Source organism: Pterocles gutturalis, unplaced genomic scaffold (assembly GCF_000699245.1).
Source record: "Pterocles gutturalis isolate BGI_N339 unplaced genomic scaffold, ASM69924v1 scaffold18287, whole genome shotgun sequence".
Classification (NCBI taxonomy): domain Eukaryota; kingdom Metazoa; phylum Chordata; class Aves; order Pterocliformes; family Pteroclidae; genus Pterocles; species Pterocles gutturalis.
The window spans coordinates 23,269-41,259 of NW_010110586.1; the positions used below are offsets into that span (position 1 = coordinate 23,269).

General features: G+C 36.6%; 1 protein-coding gene across 1 annotated transcript in view; it reads right to left on the reverse strand.

Annotated features, from left to right (window-relative positions):
* Nucleotides 1-610: 610 nt before the first annotated feature.
* The window catches only part of TPP2 (tripeptidyl peptidase II), a 41,873-nt gene continuing 24,492 nt past the window's right edge, over nt 611-17,991 (reverse strand). Inside the window, exons 19-24 of the mRNA XM_010073447.1 lie at nt 12,849-13,000; nt 12,662-12,758; nt 11,624-11,754; nt 10,110-10,317; nt 1,838-1,957; nt 611-1,240 (exon numbers count right to left, since the gene is read on the reverse strand). Coding sequence (XP_010071749.1) covers nt 1,151-1,240; nt 1,838-1,957; nt 10,110-10,317; nt 11,624-11,754; nt 12,662-12,758; nt 12,849-13,000 — 798 coding nt within the window. The 3' untranslated portion in view covers nt 611-1,150. The remainder of the gene's footprint in view (nt 1,241-1,837; nt 1,958-10,109; nt 10,318-11,623; nt 11,755-12,661; nt 12,759-12,848; nt 13,001-17,991) is intronic.

Genomic DNA, 17,991 nt, shown 5'->3' on the forward strand with positions numbered 1-17,991 from the left:
CCTTACAGTTTGGAATGTTTTGCAGCATTACGGTGCACCCTCTGTCCACTTATGTTTGTATAGATGCAGTTGTATCTGAGTTTTGCATTACAAGTTATGAAAAAACTGGCAAGACAAATGATACAGCAATTTGTCTCTGGTTGATACATGTGACCAGTTGAAACAGACCAATTTCACTCCACTGAAGGAACAATGTTAGTAGCAATAGTTAGTAAAAAGGCTTTAATGGAAAGTATTGATCATCTGGGCTGCACTGAACTTCTGCTGTTTGTAAGGTGTTTTCGTTCAGCAAGTTTCATTTATATACTCTTTCAGACAACAATACAATTTTTATCTTCATTATTTGTTTTTATTAATTATAAAATAATCTTTTAAAGTATCAGAGTGCACATGGCGGTTTTTGATCTTCAACTTTGCACATTTATTCTGATGTGTTTTACATTTTTAACATTATTAAACATATATGTATAGCTTTACAATACCTCATCAAGATTTAACTGTCTGGCACTTTTATACATGTATCAGCCTGTCCTGATACTTAACCTCACATGTATTTTTGAGTTTGCCTGAAATCACTCCAAAACGAAGATTTACAAGAGCACCTATGCATCAGCAATTGCAAGTTACACACTTTAAAAGTCTGAGAGGTTGAATTTTTCTTAAAAAAAATTAAATGTAAACTCTTGCAAACAATACAGGTAATGATGTCCTGTTACTTTTGTCTAATAAATAAGATTTTAGCTACTCTTGAAGTAGCTTTAAGGCCTTCATACAACTGAAATTAAGATAAAACATGTTAAAATTCAGTTTACTGTAAAAAATACAGAGCTTTTACAGGTTTGCAGTTAAAAGTAACAGTTAAGAACCTAACATGCATGCAGTAAGCCTTTCCAGCCTAATTCCAAATTCTTGGTGTTGGCAGTTCTGGCACATCCATTGCCAGCAATGGGATGCACAATAAGGAAACTCCCTGATGCTAGGAGTTAGGTTAACAGGTATTAAGCTGTACCCAGGTGCCTTTACTGATAAATACACACAATTTCATAATCAGCATTCAGTAATGAAAGCATGCATTCCAATAAAAAGTCAAACTTATCTTTTCATATCCTGCCCCATATAAAATCACTTTAAGTTTACAATTGTCGGTTTTCTAGAATACACAATAATCAGGTGGATACATGACAGGAAGCCAATTTTCAGTGAAAGTTGCACAATGAGACCATCCAAGCAGCTTCATTAGCTGAAGAAAAAAAGCAAACATTAAAAAAATGAGAAGCTCTAGGTTCTTATTCTTTTTCAAATCTAAGTCCTTCCAACAAACACTGCATTGATATCAACATCTTACTAAAGATGTCTATTATCAGAAAGATAATAACTGGTGATCTTTGAATTACTTAGTCCTGAAAGGGGAAAAAAACAACCCTATTCTATATGATCCATAGTCTTTCAACTCAATGCACAAAAATTTTGTCGTAGGAGTTACAGTAATTCCCATTAATTCTCCACCTATATTATACTAGCAACATTTGTAATTAATAATAGTAAAAATAACAGTGGTTAAACAGCAACGTAATGGGATTTTAAATATGCAGATGATCTGTGGATAAGTTGTCTCTACTTTCTTTAGGCTCCAAAGTAAGTCCCAGAAAGTACATCTGCTAATAATTTATACACAAACTAGCTATTCTAGAAAAAGAAAGAAGAAATCACTACTCAAAGTGGAGGCCAAGCCACAAAAGCCTGGATAAAGTTAAACTATTTAGGGAGTTCTACAATGCAAAAGGCATAAAAAATTCAAAAAGACATACAGCCCATTACTTTACCAAATACATCTTACCTGAATGCAGTTTTTCAAGTTGTCCTTTGTTGGCTTCTCTTCTGCAAGTTTTGTGGCAAACTTAAGACCTCTCCCATACATTTTATTTACCAATGCATGTTTATAGGCAAAAGTCAAAACCTACAATGTGAAAACAAAACCGTATTAGATATTTTAATCTTGCAAGGCTTAACAAGTAATAGCAGATTCTGGTCAGGTAGCAGAAGTGATTTAAACAACGTAAAACATTTACACAAGATAGCTTGCATTTTTCTTTACAGTAAAACAGATGATTCACAGTAGTAGTTATAAACATGAACTTCTAGAGACTATTTCTGACTTCATGAACATATTTGACTTCAAAACATCCTACGTAACACAGATGTCAGTATTCTAATTTTTTACTCATCACATTTCTAGCTTCTTTGGATTTTCATTCTCTAGACACAACTGTATGGTACCAAAAAAAAAATTTGAAAAAAAAAAAATCAAGAACCAAGCAGGTATATTTTTGACCCACAGAAACAAAGACCCAACTGAGAGTTTTGATTCCTAGGAAGTCACAAACTTCCTGCAGAAACAAGTATGAATGTACATAGTGAATTATACCTATACACACACGCACACACACAGAGAAATGCACATAATTATAAACAAGCAATGAAGACAGGTAAGCATGAAGACAAGCCTTAGGTTTTGAGTCAGCTCCTCACTACTGGTAAATTATTAAGAAGAGATTATAAAAAAAGCTTCCTCTTGATAACACTAATTCTAAAGAGACAGCTTACAATACCTGTCAACGCTATAACTAACGTGTAAATTAATGTGTCTACTTAAGACCTAATATAAAACAAATGAGGTTCTTAACACCTGGACACTGATAGCATTCAGGGTGTTGCAAAACAGTTCATACCATTTCACCAGTTACAGCACTAACAATTAGTGCAATCAAGACATTGTTTCATATAGTCCCTTTGGAACACTCATAGTAAATAGCTTTTTTAAAAAATTGTTTACTGAAGAGTGACATTGCAGCAAAGTTGGTGGTGTTTCTGCTGTCAAAGTTTACAAAATCTCAGAGTTATCTCATATTAGAGTTTGCTATTCATTTCATCTCACTCATTACAATATTTTTCCTTTCCTCTGACTCCTCCAACAAAGGTTACATTTTCCCAGTGTCCACTTAAAATATCCCACTAAGAAAGGCTAACAAAAACACTTCAAGGATCTTCAGAAATAAGTATTCTGCATTACAGCAAAAAAATTTAAAATATTTCTTAAGAATATAAACAGTAAGGAATCCGAGATCCCAGTCTCGCAAGGATTGACAAACCTGCCTAATTTTAGCTTCCTGAACACTTCCACTGAATGTTAATCACAAACGCAAGTCTTCGCAGGATCAATACTTAAAATACTAAGCTAAAAAAGAGAAATAACAAGCTTAATTATCAAAGAAGTAAAGGTTAAATTTTGAAGCTCTAAAGTATATGCCAAGCACTAAGAGTTGCTCATTCTTCTGTCTTCAAGTACTTATTCTGTTGTGTTTAACTGTTCACTTAAGCTGTTGCAGCTTAAAACACACACATATATGCAACAATGAGCATACAGCACCATTCACATATAGATTTTCCAAATATTGCTATTGGAAAAATACTTTGCATGCTGCATTCTCAATCCAGTTATTTTGGATATTTTCCTAAAGCAAAACACATTAGCAAACACTTCTGAATAACTCAGTGGATCCATTAGCAGAAATAGTTGGTTAAACTAAACTTAAAACAAAAAAACTCCCTTCTGTAAAAGATGATAGAACCACAAAACAAAACCAAAACAAAACAAAACCAAAAAATCAAATGAAAAATGCATTGGAGCTCTCAGCAAATATAACATATTGGAGGCTAACCAGAAATAATGTCACTGCTCTATTAAGAAAGCTCTTACCTGACCCTGTAAGTTTTGAATGGTTATTGAACATCAGTGATAAAGGCAGGAGGAAAGCCACTTGACAGCATTCCTTTCGTAACAGGGCTTCCTAGAGTTTTTGTGGCAAGAAAACAAAGCATTTTACGAAACACCCTTGCTCTGGCCAAATAAAAGTTTGGGTATTTCTAAATGAGAAAAAAATTCTCTGCTGGACCAATAGGTTGAGAACAATGCTCCAAGAGCTCTTGATAAAAGACAGTAATTTCTGCCTTAGTGCTTGGGGAAAAAAAAAAAAAAAAAAAAAAAAAAACCACAACCAACCTAAAACAATCAACTGTATGCAAGTTAAGTAAAACTACTTAAAGTTCATTAGCACTTCAGAAGTTAAAAATAATTCACAAGATGTTTTAAAATTTGAATAGGTTTACAAACAAAAAAATATTAGATAAGAAATAATACTTTATAACTTGTACATATATTGGTCAATTAAACCTTATAATTAAAATATTGCAAGCTTTACAAGATCACAGAAGTGAAGACTATGATTCATTGATAATTGTAAAGAAAATGTAAACTAGAGAGCTATTAAGAGTAAAAGAGAAAACAGCTGCTATCTGAACGTATGCCAACAGCAAATAAACCAATCTGTAGTATCTAAAAGCAGTTGCTACATGAAAGAATAGGGATGAATTTAAGTATTTGATATTATCTATAAATCCAATAAATATAATTAAGGCTAGCTTTTCCAGAACAAGTAACATGGCATAGAAACTGGCTAAAGAGCAATAAACAAAAGGTAATAAGAAAAGGCAATGTGTACTTCTAAGATACTGGGGGGGGAATCACTGTTAGATACTTCATTCCCCAAGCTAATGGCCTGTAATACTAAGTGTGCTAAGAACCAGACCCACGAAAGCGGCTGGATGTCCATCTCCTAATTAGCTGCCTAACTTGCCACTGGCTACATAAAGATGCATATTTAGGACAGTAAAATGCTGAAACAATCTCTCCTAAAACATTTGCAGTATTCAAAAGCCTGAAAACACTCTTTAAAAAAGAACACTTTCTGAATTCAGTAACACTGAACTACTTAATAGAACTTTTCTAGTATCTTGTTACCTACGAAAAAGAAAACAGACTTGTATAATCAGTTACTTCATTATTAGAACAGTTGATTAAAATGTATTTACATTTACAAATTATTAAAGTACTAGATTAAGCGATGTAATCTATAGGTAACACTCCAACTACTTGTAAGAACACTGAATGTGTACAATTACAAGCAAATTAGTTTTTTCAGGTTCATATACATCTATGGTAATAAACTACAATTTCTTAGCTACATTTGTTGACTTGTCTCTGTCAACTGGGCTATTACAAAGAAAAGTAATATTCATATAAAAAACCAGACTCATCAGATTTTCAAGAAAGGGAAGGGAGTTAAGGGAATCAAGTATTCAGCAACAAGTTTTTGGCAGTGACTGAATACAATCAGCTGGAAGAGACAGCTGCATCTGACAGTGCAGACAGCAATATGAAAAACAAACCAGGCTAAAGATGTTTAAAAGAGAAGAGGGAAAGGTCCACACCTTTTATTTGTTTTTAGACTTATTGCTTATCCCCAACATGTAATTTAAAGGTTGAGGGGCACTGAATTCTACAGATGAGTCATTCCCACAAGAAGGACATTTAGGTGCTGGAGCAGGTCCAGAGAAGGGCAACAAACTTGGGAAGGGTTCTAGAGCACAAGTCTTACGAGGAGCGGCTGAGGGAACCGGGGTTGTTTAGTCTACAGAAGAGGAGGCTGAGAGGAGACCTTATCACTCTCTACAACTACCTGAAAGGAGGTTGTAGTGAGGTGGGTGCTGGCCTCTTCTCTAAAGTAACAAGTGATAGGACAAGAGGAAATGGCCTCAAGTTGTGCCAGGGGAGGTTTAGGCTGGATATTAGAAAAAATTTCTTCACTGAAAGAGTGATCAGGCATTGGAACAGGCTGCCCAGGGAAGTGGGGGCGTCACCGTCCCTGGAGGTGTTCAAGAAACGTGTAGATGTGGTGCTTAGGGACATGGTTTAGTGAGTTAGGTGGTGTGGGTTGACAGTTGGACTTGATGACACTTGAGGTCTTTTCCAACCTTAATGATTCTATGATTCTAAGTGATAGTACTTGGTTTACTAGAGGGTGAGGAGAAATACACAGAAAAGTGGTGACGTTCCTCATTACTCTCGAAAAGTAACGTAGAAGAAAACACAGTCTTTGTTTTCAAAAATTTACTTTACATCTGGATGAACCTTTACTTATAGGAAGTTTGGAAATAAAAACACTTAGAGAGCAATGTTTCTATCTAAAGCCACAGATATACTTGACTGACCAGTGCAGTATTCCAGTGCCTTATTTCCATCCTTTCTTACCCAGTTGTTCCATCTTTCAAGTGCCAATGCCACAAAGCCATGTCCATGCACAGGAAGAGCTCCACCTTTGTTTCCAACTTAGTGCTTTAGAATAAACTGTCTGCCTCTTGAGGACTCTCATTTGAAGGACACAAAAGGTCTATCCCTGATCTTCCACCACTGCTCCATTCTACTCTTCCTCCTTCCAAATCTCTTCTATTCCCCAAAAGGCAAATACAAGGCTAGGTGATAGAGCCAAGTCACAATGCTTCATTTTACCAGTCTGGTCTAAGTCAGTCTGGAGTAGCACCACAGAAAGGCTTCTAAAGCATAACTTGTTTTCTAACAAGGTGAACATTGCCAAACCCAGGTCCGTTGTATTGAAGAACATAAACAACACTTTTTGCCCCTACCCTAGCAAAAATACTCATTTCTTAGACAGAATCTGTTTTGAAGCCTTAAACACTACTTTACAAAACTAAGCCCTCAACACTGTTCCTAAACTCCTTATCTTAAAGGAAGCAAGCTACATGGACAGTACAGTTCCCCTTAAATGGTCAAAACTCCAAATTTTCCTCTAACAGTCTGCAAAATGAAATTATTTGCACTAAGCTATTCAATTTGTTTTTAAAATAGCAAAATATTCCAGAAGTACAGCAGCATATTGCATGCATCACTGAGGTGGGGATTTACACAACTGTTTCTTTCAACTGACAGAAGATGCTGCAAAGGAGGAAGACCAAGGACCATTTAAGATACTTAAAACATTCTATTGGCACATCTCTAGGGCAGAAGACACTTAAAGCTAAGAGCTCTTTAAGCACAAACTCACTTGCAAAACTTGTCAGCCATTATAAATAAAAATGAATTAATACCAATCAGACAGCTTGAACATAATGTGCAGTTGTGGGCAGAAGTGGGTAGAATGAAGGAACTGTAAAGTATTAAAGTTAATTTTTGAAGAAAAGTTATGGCCCATGACACACATGTACAGCTATTCTCACAGTTTACAAGTACAGTAGGAATATAATTGTAAATTTTTTTCTTATGCTTTATTGTGTCAGGCCATATCATGATTTCGTAGTCTTAGTCATTAATAGTAACCCTTAAAAAAGCTAAATAAAGCATAATTGGATTCTCATTGTATATTTATGATTTTGAATGACCAAAGAACATTATGTCATTTGCTGGAAACTGCAGTGCTAACAACTGAAACAACTGGTCTGAAAAGCATAACTGCTGACTACAGCCAGTTCCTAAGAAAACTACTAGATGGACATGAGATCTGTTAGCAAAGGAAATGAAAGAATACAAAGAACAACAAGCATGAAACTTCTAGGAAGCAATAAAAGAAAAACAAAAAAAGGTTTTTTCTCAATTGAAAATAATTCCCTTCACCCTAGCCCTTTTCTTCAATTCTTTTATCACGGAAAATCATTAGAGTGCTCCGCTATCTCCTTTCAAAGCAAAATTCTCAATCCCATCAAGGCCCACTATTCTCACTCCTCATCTCTTTCATTGTTTCCAGAAAAAGAAAGCCTCAAGGTATAAAAGTCTCAGTTCCAATAATAATATGAAAGCTTTAAGTAGCAGCATGTATTTCTTTCCTAAGTTGTTTTTTTTACCTTATCTATAGGTACTGCTGATATTATTAATTACTGACCAGTATCACTGGAGAGATGAAAGGATGCATCCACGATGTCATCTTTAGACAAACGGATAGGTAGCAAAAGCAATACTACATCATTACTGACCAACGTACATGCTCCTAGATCACAGAAAGCATGAAAAAAACCACCACAGAAACTAGCGATCTACACAAACTACTTACCAAGCAGCCACTGAATCACAAAATGGTTCAAGGCAGAAGGGAGCCCTAGCAATTGTCTAGTCCAGCCCCCCCACTGAATGCAGGACCAGCTACAGCAGGTTGCCTGGATCACAGGCGATCAAGTTTTGACTGCCTCCAAGGACTGAGACACCACCACCTCTCCAGGCAACCCACTGTAGTGTTTGATCAGCCTCACAGTAAAAAAAAACCCAAACAAAAAAGCCCCCAAAAACTCATTCCCTCCCGCCACCCTCCCACCAAAACCAAACCAAGTTTTTCCTACGTAGAAGTTCCTGTGTTTTAGTTAGTGCCCATGGTCTCCTGTCCTGTCACTGGGAACCACTGGGAAGAGCCTTGCTCCGTGTTCTCTAATCCCCCCCATCATATATCTATACACACAGACAAAATCTACTTCAACTTTCTCTTCTCCAGGGTGAGCAGTCTCAGCCTCTCCTCATACAACAGATGCTCCAGTCCCTCAATCATCTTTGTGGCCCTCATAATACTGCTTATACTAGTAATCCTAACTGTACTCACATAGGGCAATTTGTCCAGCAGCGAGAGACCACAGAAGATAATTATATGCAGGCCAAGTGCAAGTGGCTGTCTAGGGCTAGTGACAATCAGTTTAGATTTCAATTCGACTAGTAAAATCAAGAGGGAAAGGCAGACATACTGCGTAAATCGGATGGAAGTTATTTCTATGTTCCATGCTACAAAGATCTAAAAAGTTCTGTTGGCCTTTCAGTACCAGCTTAACTATACAGAAGAATCAATTTTCAGAGCAAAACCTGAATGTGCACTTAGACAAATCCACGGTTAAGGCAGTCAAAGAGACAGGTTCAACCCCTAATCTGGGCAAATCAAATCAGAGTTACTCATTCCAGGCCCGGAGTACACAGCTCAAGAGTGCCAGGAATCAATATCTGCCTTGAAAAAAAACCCCACATAACAAAGAGTGATAAACTCCCAACAAGATGTCTATATTGGCAGTTTTTGCATCGAAAATATTCCTATCAGCTTTAAAAATCAAAAGACAGAAGTAAAACAGGGGTCACTATACTGGAACATGGTACTGTATTTACAAATAGACAGCAAGAAAATAATTTGTCAGACAATATGATTAATGCACAAAATCTGCTACCACAGGATATAATAATCTGTTAAAGATTAGAAGAGGCATGCTAAAAAGATGTAGGTGTACAAGAATATATACATTAAAAGAAGTGAATGCAGCCATCATCAACCTTCTTGTTCAGGCCTCCAGCTAAAGCACGAATTCTTACCAGGAAGACTATTTACTGTCCGGGAAATCAAGAATTCTTTTAAATTTCGAAGTTTTTCTTTTGTAACTATCTGAAGTGCTTTGGTAATTTCACTGAATTATAAGCAAATACATTGGTCACTTCATCTTCCACTAAAACACAGCCCATATGCAAGAGTTAAGTACAGCAGCTAATTAATACTCAATAACTCAATAACTCAACAGTTAAACATACTAAGTCATAAACTCTGTAAATTACAAGCTACATAACTAATCACCTACAACAGATTTTCTTTTCTTCTGGAATAGCTGTCTTGAATGACAGATAAAAACTTAAATCTCAGTATTGGGAACCTTGAAATGAGAGGGAAATCTGTGCTAATAAATATTTAAGTGTAATTATTTCCAAGGGTTTCTTCCTTTACCTCTACAGATATTACTGACAGCAAAACACAAAACTTCTCTTGTCCATAGTGTAGAAGAGGCTACAGAATGCAGGACTGAACAGAGTAGGGATGCTGCACACTTCTGTGTGTGTACAGCTAGAACAGCGCAGAGGTTAATCAAAAATATTCCCTGAAAGGTACAGAAAGAAGCAATTCAATAAAGCAATTTCTTTTTCATGGAAATCTGGTACTGTTCTTATACCCCTTCCCTTAACCTCCTCATTCACATGCACAGAGATGCGCTTACCATGGATTTGACAGGCTTGGCAAAACCTCTGCAGAAAAAGGTCATTAAGGAAGCACAACATATGGGGACAGGATGAAAAAGTAGAAGGGAGGAATGTATGAGGTTGTGCACACCAAGGAGGTGCATAATTCCAGGAGAAACCATCAAAAAACCCAACATGCAGAAGACAGAGAAAACCTGCTCTGCTCTCTTACCTTGCTGTCAAAAAGATCAGTCCATTTTGTGGTTTCCCAGAATGTCTCTGTCAAAGCTTCTGAACAGCTCTCATGATCCTCATCTTTGCCTTCTGCATCACTGGAAGCAGCCCCTTCTTGGGCCTGCAGGTGAAGAAGTTGGTCAGCCAGTGCACTTCCTTTTCGGCAAAGTGCATCCACTAAAGTACTCTTCTGTTTTTCCATTTCACTAGGAAAAAAACAGCATAAAAAATAATTAAGGACTTTTTGCAGATACCTCATTAAGAACAGAATCAATGCTGTACTGAGGTTAAGCTAAAAAACTTACAGCAGTTAATACACACAAAATGAAAATAAGCAGAAAGATACTTTTTAAAGCATGGCTATTTACTATAAATCAAGCTAAATGTAAAAAATGACCTAAAACCACTATGCATTAAACAAGCTCAATCATTTTTCTAAGTCTGAAATGCCTTTGATGTCTTAAAAGGCAAGGGCAACTCAGGAATCTAAAACTGAACAAGCCAGCATCTAGAAATACAGCTTTATAGTTCTTGGCATTATAAACAGAGAGCGTCAAATCCAGCAATAACATAAGCAGATAGAATTCTGCTGACTTCAAAGGAATTGCGCTCATTTAAAGCACCATTGCATTTGGTGTTCAATTTCAGATGATAGATTCAACCACATGACCTAATGGGTCAACTTACTGAGAAATGTTTAGAATGCAGTTTACTATGTCATAGCTTTGCTTTTATATCAGCAATTCTAGAATTATACACAAATATTGAGGATAGCTAGAAGAGACAGGCTAGTTTTACAATTGAAATCTGGTATTTTATCTAAAATAATCAACAAACCTGTATCTCCTGTTTTAAGAGCCTAATCTGAAATCTGCTGCTCTATTTGCAAGTAAAACAGTAGCATGCCACACAATACAAAATCCACCAGTTACACTCCAAACTAGGGTGTCACATTCAATATACTGTCTTCCTAGGGATATATACTGGTATTTCAGAGGAACAACCTAAAATTAAAGAAAAAAAATGGGTCTCAAAAATACTCTGAAGCAGTATGGTCACTACACGTCTCACAAATGAAATATTTTGCAAGCAGTTACTTTCAAGACTGCTGTCAAATTTTGTCTTCAAACATAGATCAAAAAGGTTGCAAAGTATTAAAAAGGCAGGCAGCATTCAAAACACATGCCTCTATGTCATGATTTTAGTGGTCCCTCTGATCTGAGATTAAGCTTGATACAAAATACCCCATTTTTCTGACACATTTAAATTCGGAAAGCACTCTTGTTTATTCTAATATTTCTAAGTTAAAATTTGCAGGTTTCAGTGTTCCTGTGTTCTGGAAATATAATAAGAGAACAAAATAATTTTGCAGGCAAGTTTGAAATTACCCGTGCCCCCAAAAATAACAAACATAATTCAAAAAGATTATAGTAATTCTATTTCATATAAACAGAGACAAATTACACAGGTTACAGAAATAGGATGCATGAAAATTATTTACTGGGTAGGTACTTTTTTATAGTAGTTGCATCAGGCCTGGGATCAGTCTTCATGGCAAAATATACAGCTAACGCTGTCTGATCAATATGAGAGATTACAGTATTTGCAGCTTCAACAATTTCATCAAGTCTTTTCATTCGTTCCTAAAAGAATAAAAAACGTATTTAGCACTATGAAATCACACTACTTGATGGTTGATTCTACTAACACTACAATAATTGCAAAGGTATGCAGAAATAAAATTAGGTAATCCAACATGCCCTTTTCTCCACTTTCTCCAATTTTTGATTAAAAAAAAATGATAAGAAGTCTGCATTATCAAGACTTCCCACATAAGTAGTCCGTTTCATTAAAGACAAACTAAAATACAAGGAGAGTATATGCAAAATACAGAGTTTACAGAAAGAAAAAACACCTCTCAGTACAAATTAATCCTCTTAAATAATGGTAGCAGTTATTAATTTCAGAAATAAATATCAAATCAGAATCAAACAAAAATATTCAAGCTGCTGATATATACACAAAGCCGTTTATCTTCAAGATAAACAAAAAAAAGCAGACATATGTAAACTTTTCTTTTCACAGTTCTTATTCTTGAAGCCAGTGACAGATGGTGGATTTAGCTGCGTCATTTCAAGGGGTTACTGTCCTCAGTTGTGTGAGCAACTCTGCTAGAAGAAATTACCAATCCAGCAGAGGAGAAGCATGGGATGTGTGCCCGTCTCAGTAACCACTATTTAGAATAACATTCTGGTAGCCAAAACCAGTAAGGAAATTTACAATGTGTTTAACTTAACAAGGAATAAATGATAAGCAAACATACTATAGGTAGGCATACTTTCTTTTATTCTGCTGTGGGATTAAGTAAATCACAGTCAGTTAGGGAGGCAGTTGTCAATCTAATTAGAAATTTCTGCTTTATAGTACAAAGTACAGCTACGGCAGTCACTTCAAGACCAAACATGTACGAAGATTCAGTTGTTTAGGCTACATGGACGTATTGAGACAAGGATGTATTGAGACAAATGAAGTTTTGAAATGTTAAATAACCTTTTCAGAATCCAGCTGATGAAGTCGTGCAACATACAATGGAAGATGATTAGGAAATGCTTCTTTCAACTCATTATACATGTCAGCAGTATCCAGCCTAGAAGAGAGGAGGACATAGCATGAAAGTACAGATTCTGGATATTTTTTTGTACAGATGCTTCAAGCTTCTGTAGGACAGCAGACATACTTGGTCATCCACTGTATTTTTAGATCTCTTAAAGCTTCAGCAAACTCTTCTTTTACATCTTTTTCTTTTTCCTGTTCTCTTTCTTTCTCTTTGCTGCCATTTTTACTCTTTGATGGTGATGGTATCAGATGATAGTGAACAGTAAGGACATCCTGGAGATGGGAAGGGAGACACATAATGAGAGGGATAGAGTACACTTTCTTCTGATGCTATATAAAAGCTAAATCATAGAAGCAACTACTCTGAGTTGCAACTACACATACATTGACTAAGATTCCGAGAGCAAAGGTATTAGTCATTAAGAATTCAGGAACTACTTTAACTTAATATTTTAAGCAATGCAAGATGTAAATATTAAAACAGCACACCAGGCATAAAACAAGAAACTCTAATATTTAGCAAGTTTGACATTTTTGTATTTATATAACTTTAAATAATATTTGTTAGGGAATCAGAAGGGTGGGGGTTTTTGTTTGTTTATAAAAAAGCAAATAACCTGGTTAAAATGCAAAAAAAAAAAAATCAGAGATCCTATCCTACAAATCTGACAACAGACACATTAATAAATATGACTGAATTCTAAAAAGTAAAACAACACTAGCATGAACACGAATCATGCCATAGGATACACAAGTTTATTCCTCCTGAGACAGTATTTCTTCCATGTGCCTACCGAATTAGCTGATGCATCCAGTCAACTCTTTTCCAGTTTGCTCCTACAGACTTCAGTTTCACCTGAATCTGTGCTCAAATTAAGTAGACAGAATTGCAAGATCTTTTAAAACGCTATATGCTAGCATAGAAATATCACTATAGTTTGAGTTCATGCTACACTAGTCAACAATTACCATGAGAAAATCAGCTACAGCTATTTAAAAGGACAATTCTGATCTTAGACCATGAATTCTATTTCCTGAGGTGATTTCATATAAATGTGCAAATAAGCCATTATCAGATTTAAGTCATTGCTTCTAAAGCATTATAATCGCTGAAGGAGGCTGTTTTGTTGCTTTTGGTTTTTTTAAGCCAAAAGCTTTTTTTTAAAAAGCCTCTCTCTAAACAGTGAGGACACATGTCCAGTTATTTTACATACAGGATATTTCACAGAGAAGATCACTTAAGTTTAAATTCTTTAGATAGCATTACTCTGTTGTAACATTGTGCAAAATACTGTGTTGCATGCTCAATTGCTGTGGCAATTTAATTATTCATATCAAATATTCCAAAATACATTTGTTGGAAAATGTTCCCCATAAACCAAGTCAGTGTTGCATAATGAAGTGAATCTTGTGCACAAGATGGAGTTATTTCAGGTTAGATAGTGAGTAAAAAGGTGACTGTTAGAAACTGCTATGCATAACCTTGCAATAATGGACTTCAACACTACACTTCTGAAACTAGTCAAGAACATTGATGCAGAACAATTTTATTTGAACAGATAGTTCAAACAGACCAGCAGCTTGCTATGGGTTACTGAAAACAACCCTGGTAGGAAAAAGTGGCATCAATATTTCCTTAAAACAATTTTCCCAGCTATTTAGTATGTAATTGCACATGAACCACAAAATTGACATTTACATATATTTTTAAAATCTAGTTGAGATCATTAACGTACATTAAAGCATAATTTTCACAGGAACTATCCTGCACATGTGCATTTCAAGTATGAAGCGCAAGACCAGGCAGTACACCTAAATAAGACTTCATCAGGACCCAGGCCAGAGCATGACAAAACAGGTCACGGAGGCAAGCACATGTAGTGCAGGGTTCAGAAGTCAGGAACACAGTATGGGGCTGGCTAAGGTAATTAGACTGTCAGAAAGCAACAATACAGTCAATTAAAGCAAACCAAATATTTTAAGATGCCTAAGTTGTCAGTTCAGTAGAAAAAATCAGAATCAGTAGTTTACAGCAGTTTTAAAAAGACATCCACTATCGAGACTAATACTTTCCTAAGAAAGAAAGGTGCCTTCCTAGAAGTATTCTTCTAATATTTCTGGATTACCTTCCTGAAAGTCCTCTTCAATCTTACTTGGCAACATTTTTGGAGTTATGCGGCTACATGGCCTCTGCATTCTCAAGCCTCTCTACATGAGAAGGCTGTACTACTCTGGTTTAAGTTTCAAACCAAGCATAATTAGATTAACAAAACCCCACTTATGTGGGTGAATGCTTTCATTTAAGAGACTAATTCTATGTAGCTAAACTATCCACAGTAAAATGCCATCTCACCATTCTCTCAGCTAGGGACTTTTGGTTTCACGAGATTCTGCAAGCATTACAAGCTACGACCACTGAGAGGAAAACAATGAGCTTCAAACCTAGGCAACCTCCTTTTTCAAAAGAGCTTACAGAAAAAGAGGTGCACTCTTCTCTACAGCCATCTAAACTCATTTCATGGGATAAATAATGTTTAGGTGCTTATCACATTTAACTAAACTATCACAAGACCATAAGGTGGACTGAAGGCTTCTTTCTTTTCCCTATTCTGTCTGTAAACATGAGCATTATTTATAAAACTAGGCAAGCCCTTAGATACCAGCAGACACTGCCACTGCCATTACAGAAACATTCATCATTAGAGATTAAGGAAAAGAAAGGCAACTCTTCACAATTCAGCACTTCAATCTGTTTTCTTTTTCAAATTTCACTCTTTAGCTGTTCCACAGCAACAGAATTGCTAGAATATGTACTGGATTTGATTTGTAGATAAATCTATAAAGGATATAGAGCTACAGACAGGGAAAGGCAGAGAGTGAGCATATTATACATGGAAAAAATGACTTTAAGGAAACTTTCAAATTAATGAGAAACCTGCCCTTTGTTTATCCTCTAAAAAAGTTAAGCAATAGTGAAAACTTTGGAAGCATATAGGATATGCACTTTGGTCAGTGCACTTTGTGCACAGTTTGATAAGCCTCAGTGAGTTTACTTTTAACTAGAACTACTAACTGCACACATAAATAAGCGCAATGCCCTCAAAACAGTCACCTCTTAAGAGAGCTTAATTAACAGTTAATTTTATTTAAAGATCTAAATGTAGATTTTCATCCAATGATTCCACACCTGGTACTTTACATGGAACAGACATATGAACTGTTGTTATTTGTAGTTTAAAGCATTCACAACAAAACTAGCCACAGGGAAAAGCTCCTTGAAGGAACACACCCCTGGTCTCATTTTTCATTCAACAAATACCAGGTACGTCTGCATACACACATAGTTGAATGTGCATAAGGAATTTGTATCTACTTTAAGATGCATATAATTTGTGCAACATTGCTTATTTTTTCAGCAATACTCTTGCTTAATTGAAAATGAAGTTTCTTAAAGTCACCAGCCAGGCTTACACAAAATTAAATCAGACATCAAACTTCATCCTATTTTTGAAGGCCTCTTGGTTAAACAGAGATAGAACCTGAATGCTGAAAGGAAGTAATCCATTTCCTTTTACATTTGACTTCACATGGGTATTTATTGATCTTCTGCTAGAACTTATCAATATCCATATACTGCACTTCTTGCTTCAAATTGGAGGAAAGGATGGCAGAGTAGGGAGAAAGATGTAGAAACTTTCTATCCCTTAGTTGTTTCATAATGCTGTTCAAAAGCTGCACAACAGCAAAAAAATGCTTCTAACAGACCAGAAAAAGTGAATGATCTGTTTTCGTTCTGACAATGTTCAGGACAAAACTTGGAGACAAGGGGAAAAAAATAATCAGATTGTAAATGCATTACAAAAGTTAGGTTGTGAAAGAAGAAAAGTACATAGAACCAATTTGTTTTTACGTAGTTGTTTAGTACATGCCTCCCCATTACAGGCCAAGGGAACTTCTAAGGGTACATCAGCTCCCCAAGTCACGACAGTAGGGCACTCTCTACTTCAGTGGTGATCAGTTCAAAGGAAAAAGATCACTAAATTCTGAACTTCATACGTATCACAGGTTCATCAGTCAGAGAGAAAGGATATTCTTTTTTTGAAGTCCAGACACACTGAAGACAGGAAGCCATTAAGTAAAAACCCATGCCCAAGGGTTGTTTTGGGTTTTATTTCAGGTTTGGGCTTTTTTAAAGATAAAATTAAATTCTCTAGAATAACTTGTTGAGCAGGAAATTGTGGCTTACGCATACGATTCTGCCATACGTGTCCAGTAAAGACACCTGCTTACTCTGTGGAAAGAACACTGACATTTATAGTACAGTTATAAAAGAATTAAGTATATTTGAAAAATTAGGCTATTTCCTGGAGTAACTTCAAGTTGCTTTCAGGCAAAATAGAGAAGCTGTTGAAGTATGGTCTGCATGAGCAGTCAGGTGTACCGAAACCTGCTGAATGGCCAGGCCGAGAGGATGGTGATGAGCAGCACACAGTTGGAAGCCAGTAACCAGTGGTGCACCCCAGGAATCAATACTGGTTCCAATCCTGTTCAATATATTCATTAATGATCTGGATATGATGGGGCAGTTCACCCTCAGCAAGCTTACAGACAACAGCAAACTGGGAGGAGTGGCTGATACAGCAGAGGGCTGTGCTGCCAGAGGGACCTCAACAGGCTGCAGAAATGGGATGACAGGAACCTCATGAAGTTCAACAAGGAGAACTGCAAAGTCTTGCACCTGGAGAACAACCACTCCAGGCACCAGTACATGCTGGGGGCCACCCAGCTGGAAAGCAGCTTGGTGGAAAAGGACCTGGGGGTCTTAGTGGACATCAGCTTGAATGTACGCCAGCAATGTGCCCTTGTGGCAAAGAGAGCTAGTGATGTCCTGGGCTGCATTAGACAAAGTACTACCAGCAGGTCAAGGGAGGTGGTCCTTCTCGTCTGCACTGGTGAGGACACATTTGGGAGTACTGTGTCCAGTTCTGGGCTCCCCAGTACAAGAGAGACATGGATGTATTGGAGAGAGTCTAGTGAAGGCCCACAAAGTTGATGGACTGGAGCATCACTCCTATGACAAAAGGCTGAGAAAGCTGGGACTCTTCATCCCACAGAAGGTGCTTGGGTGGTGGAGAGGGAGGGGAAATCTCATCAATCAGTGAAAATATCTGTAGGGAGGGTGTAAAGAGAAATCCAGACTCTTTTCAGTGGTGCACAGTGACAGGACAAGAGGCAACAGCCACAAATGAAAATACAGGAGGTTC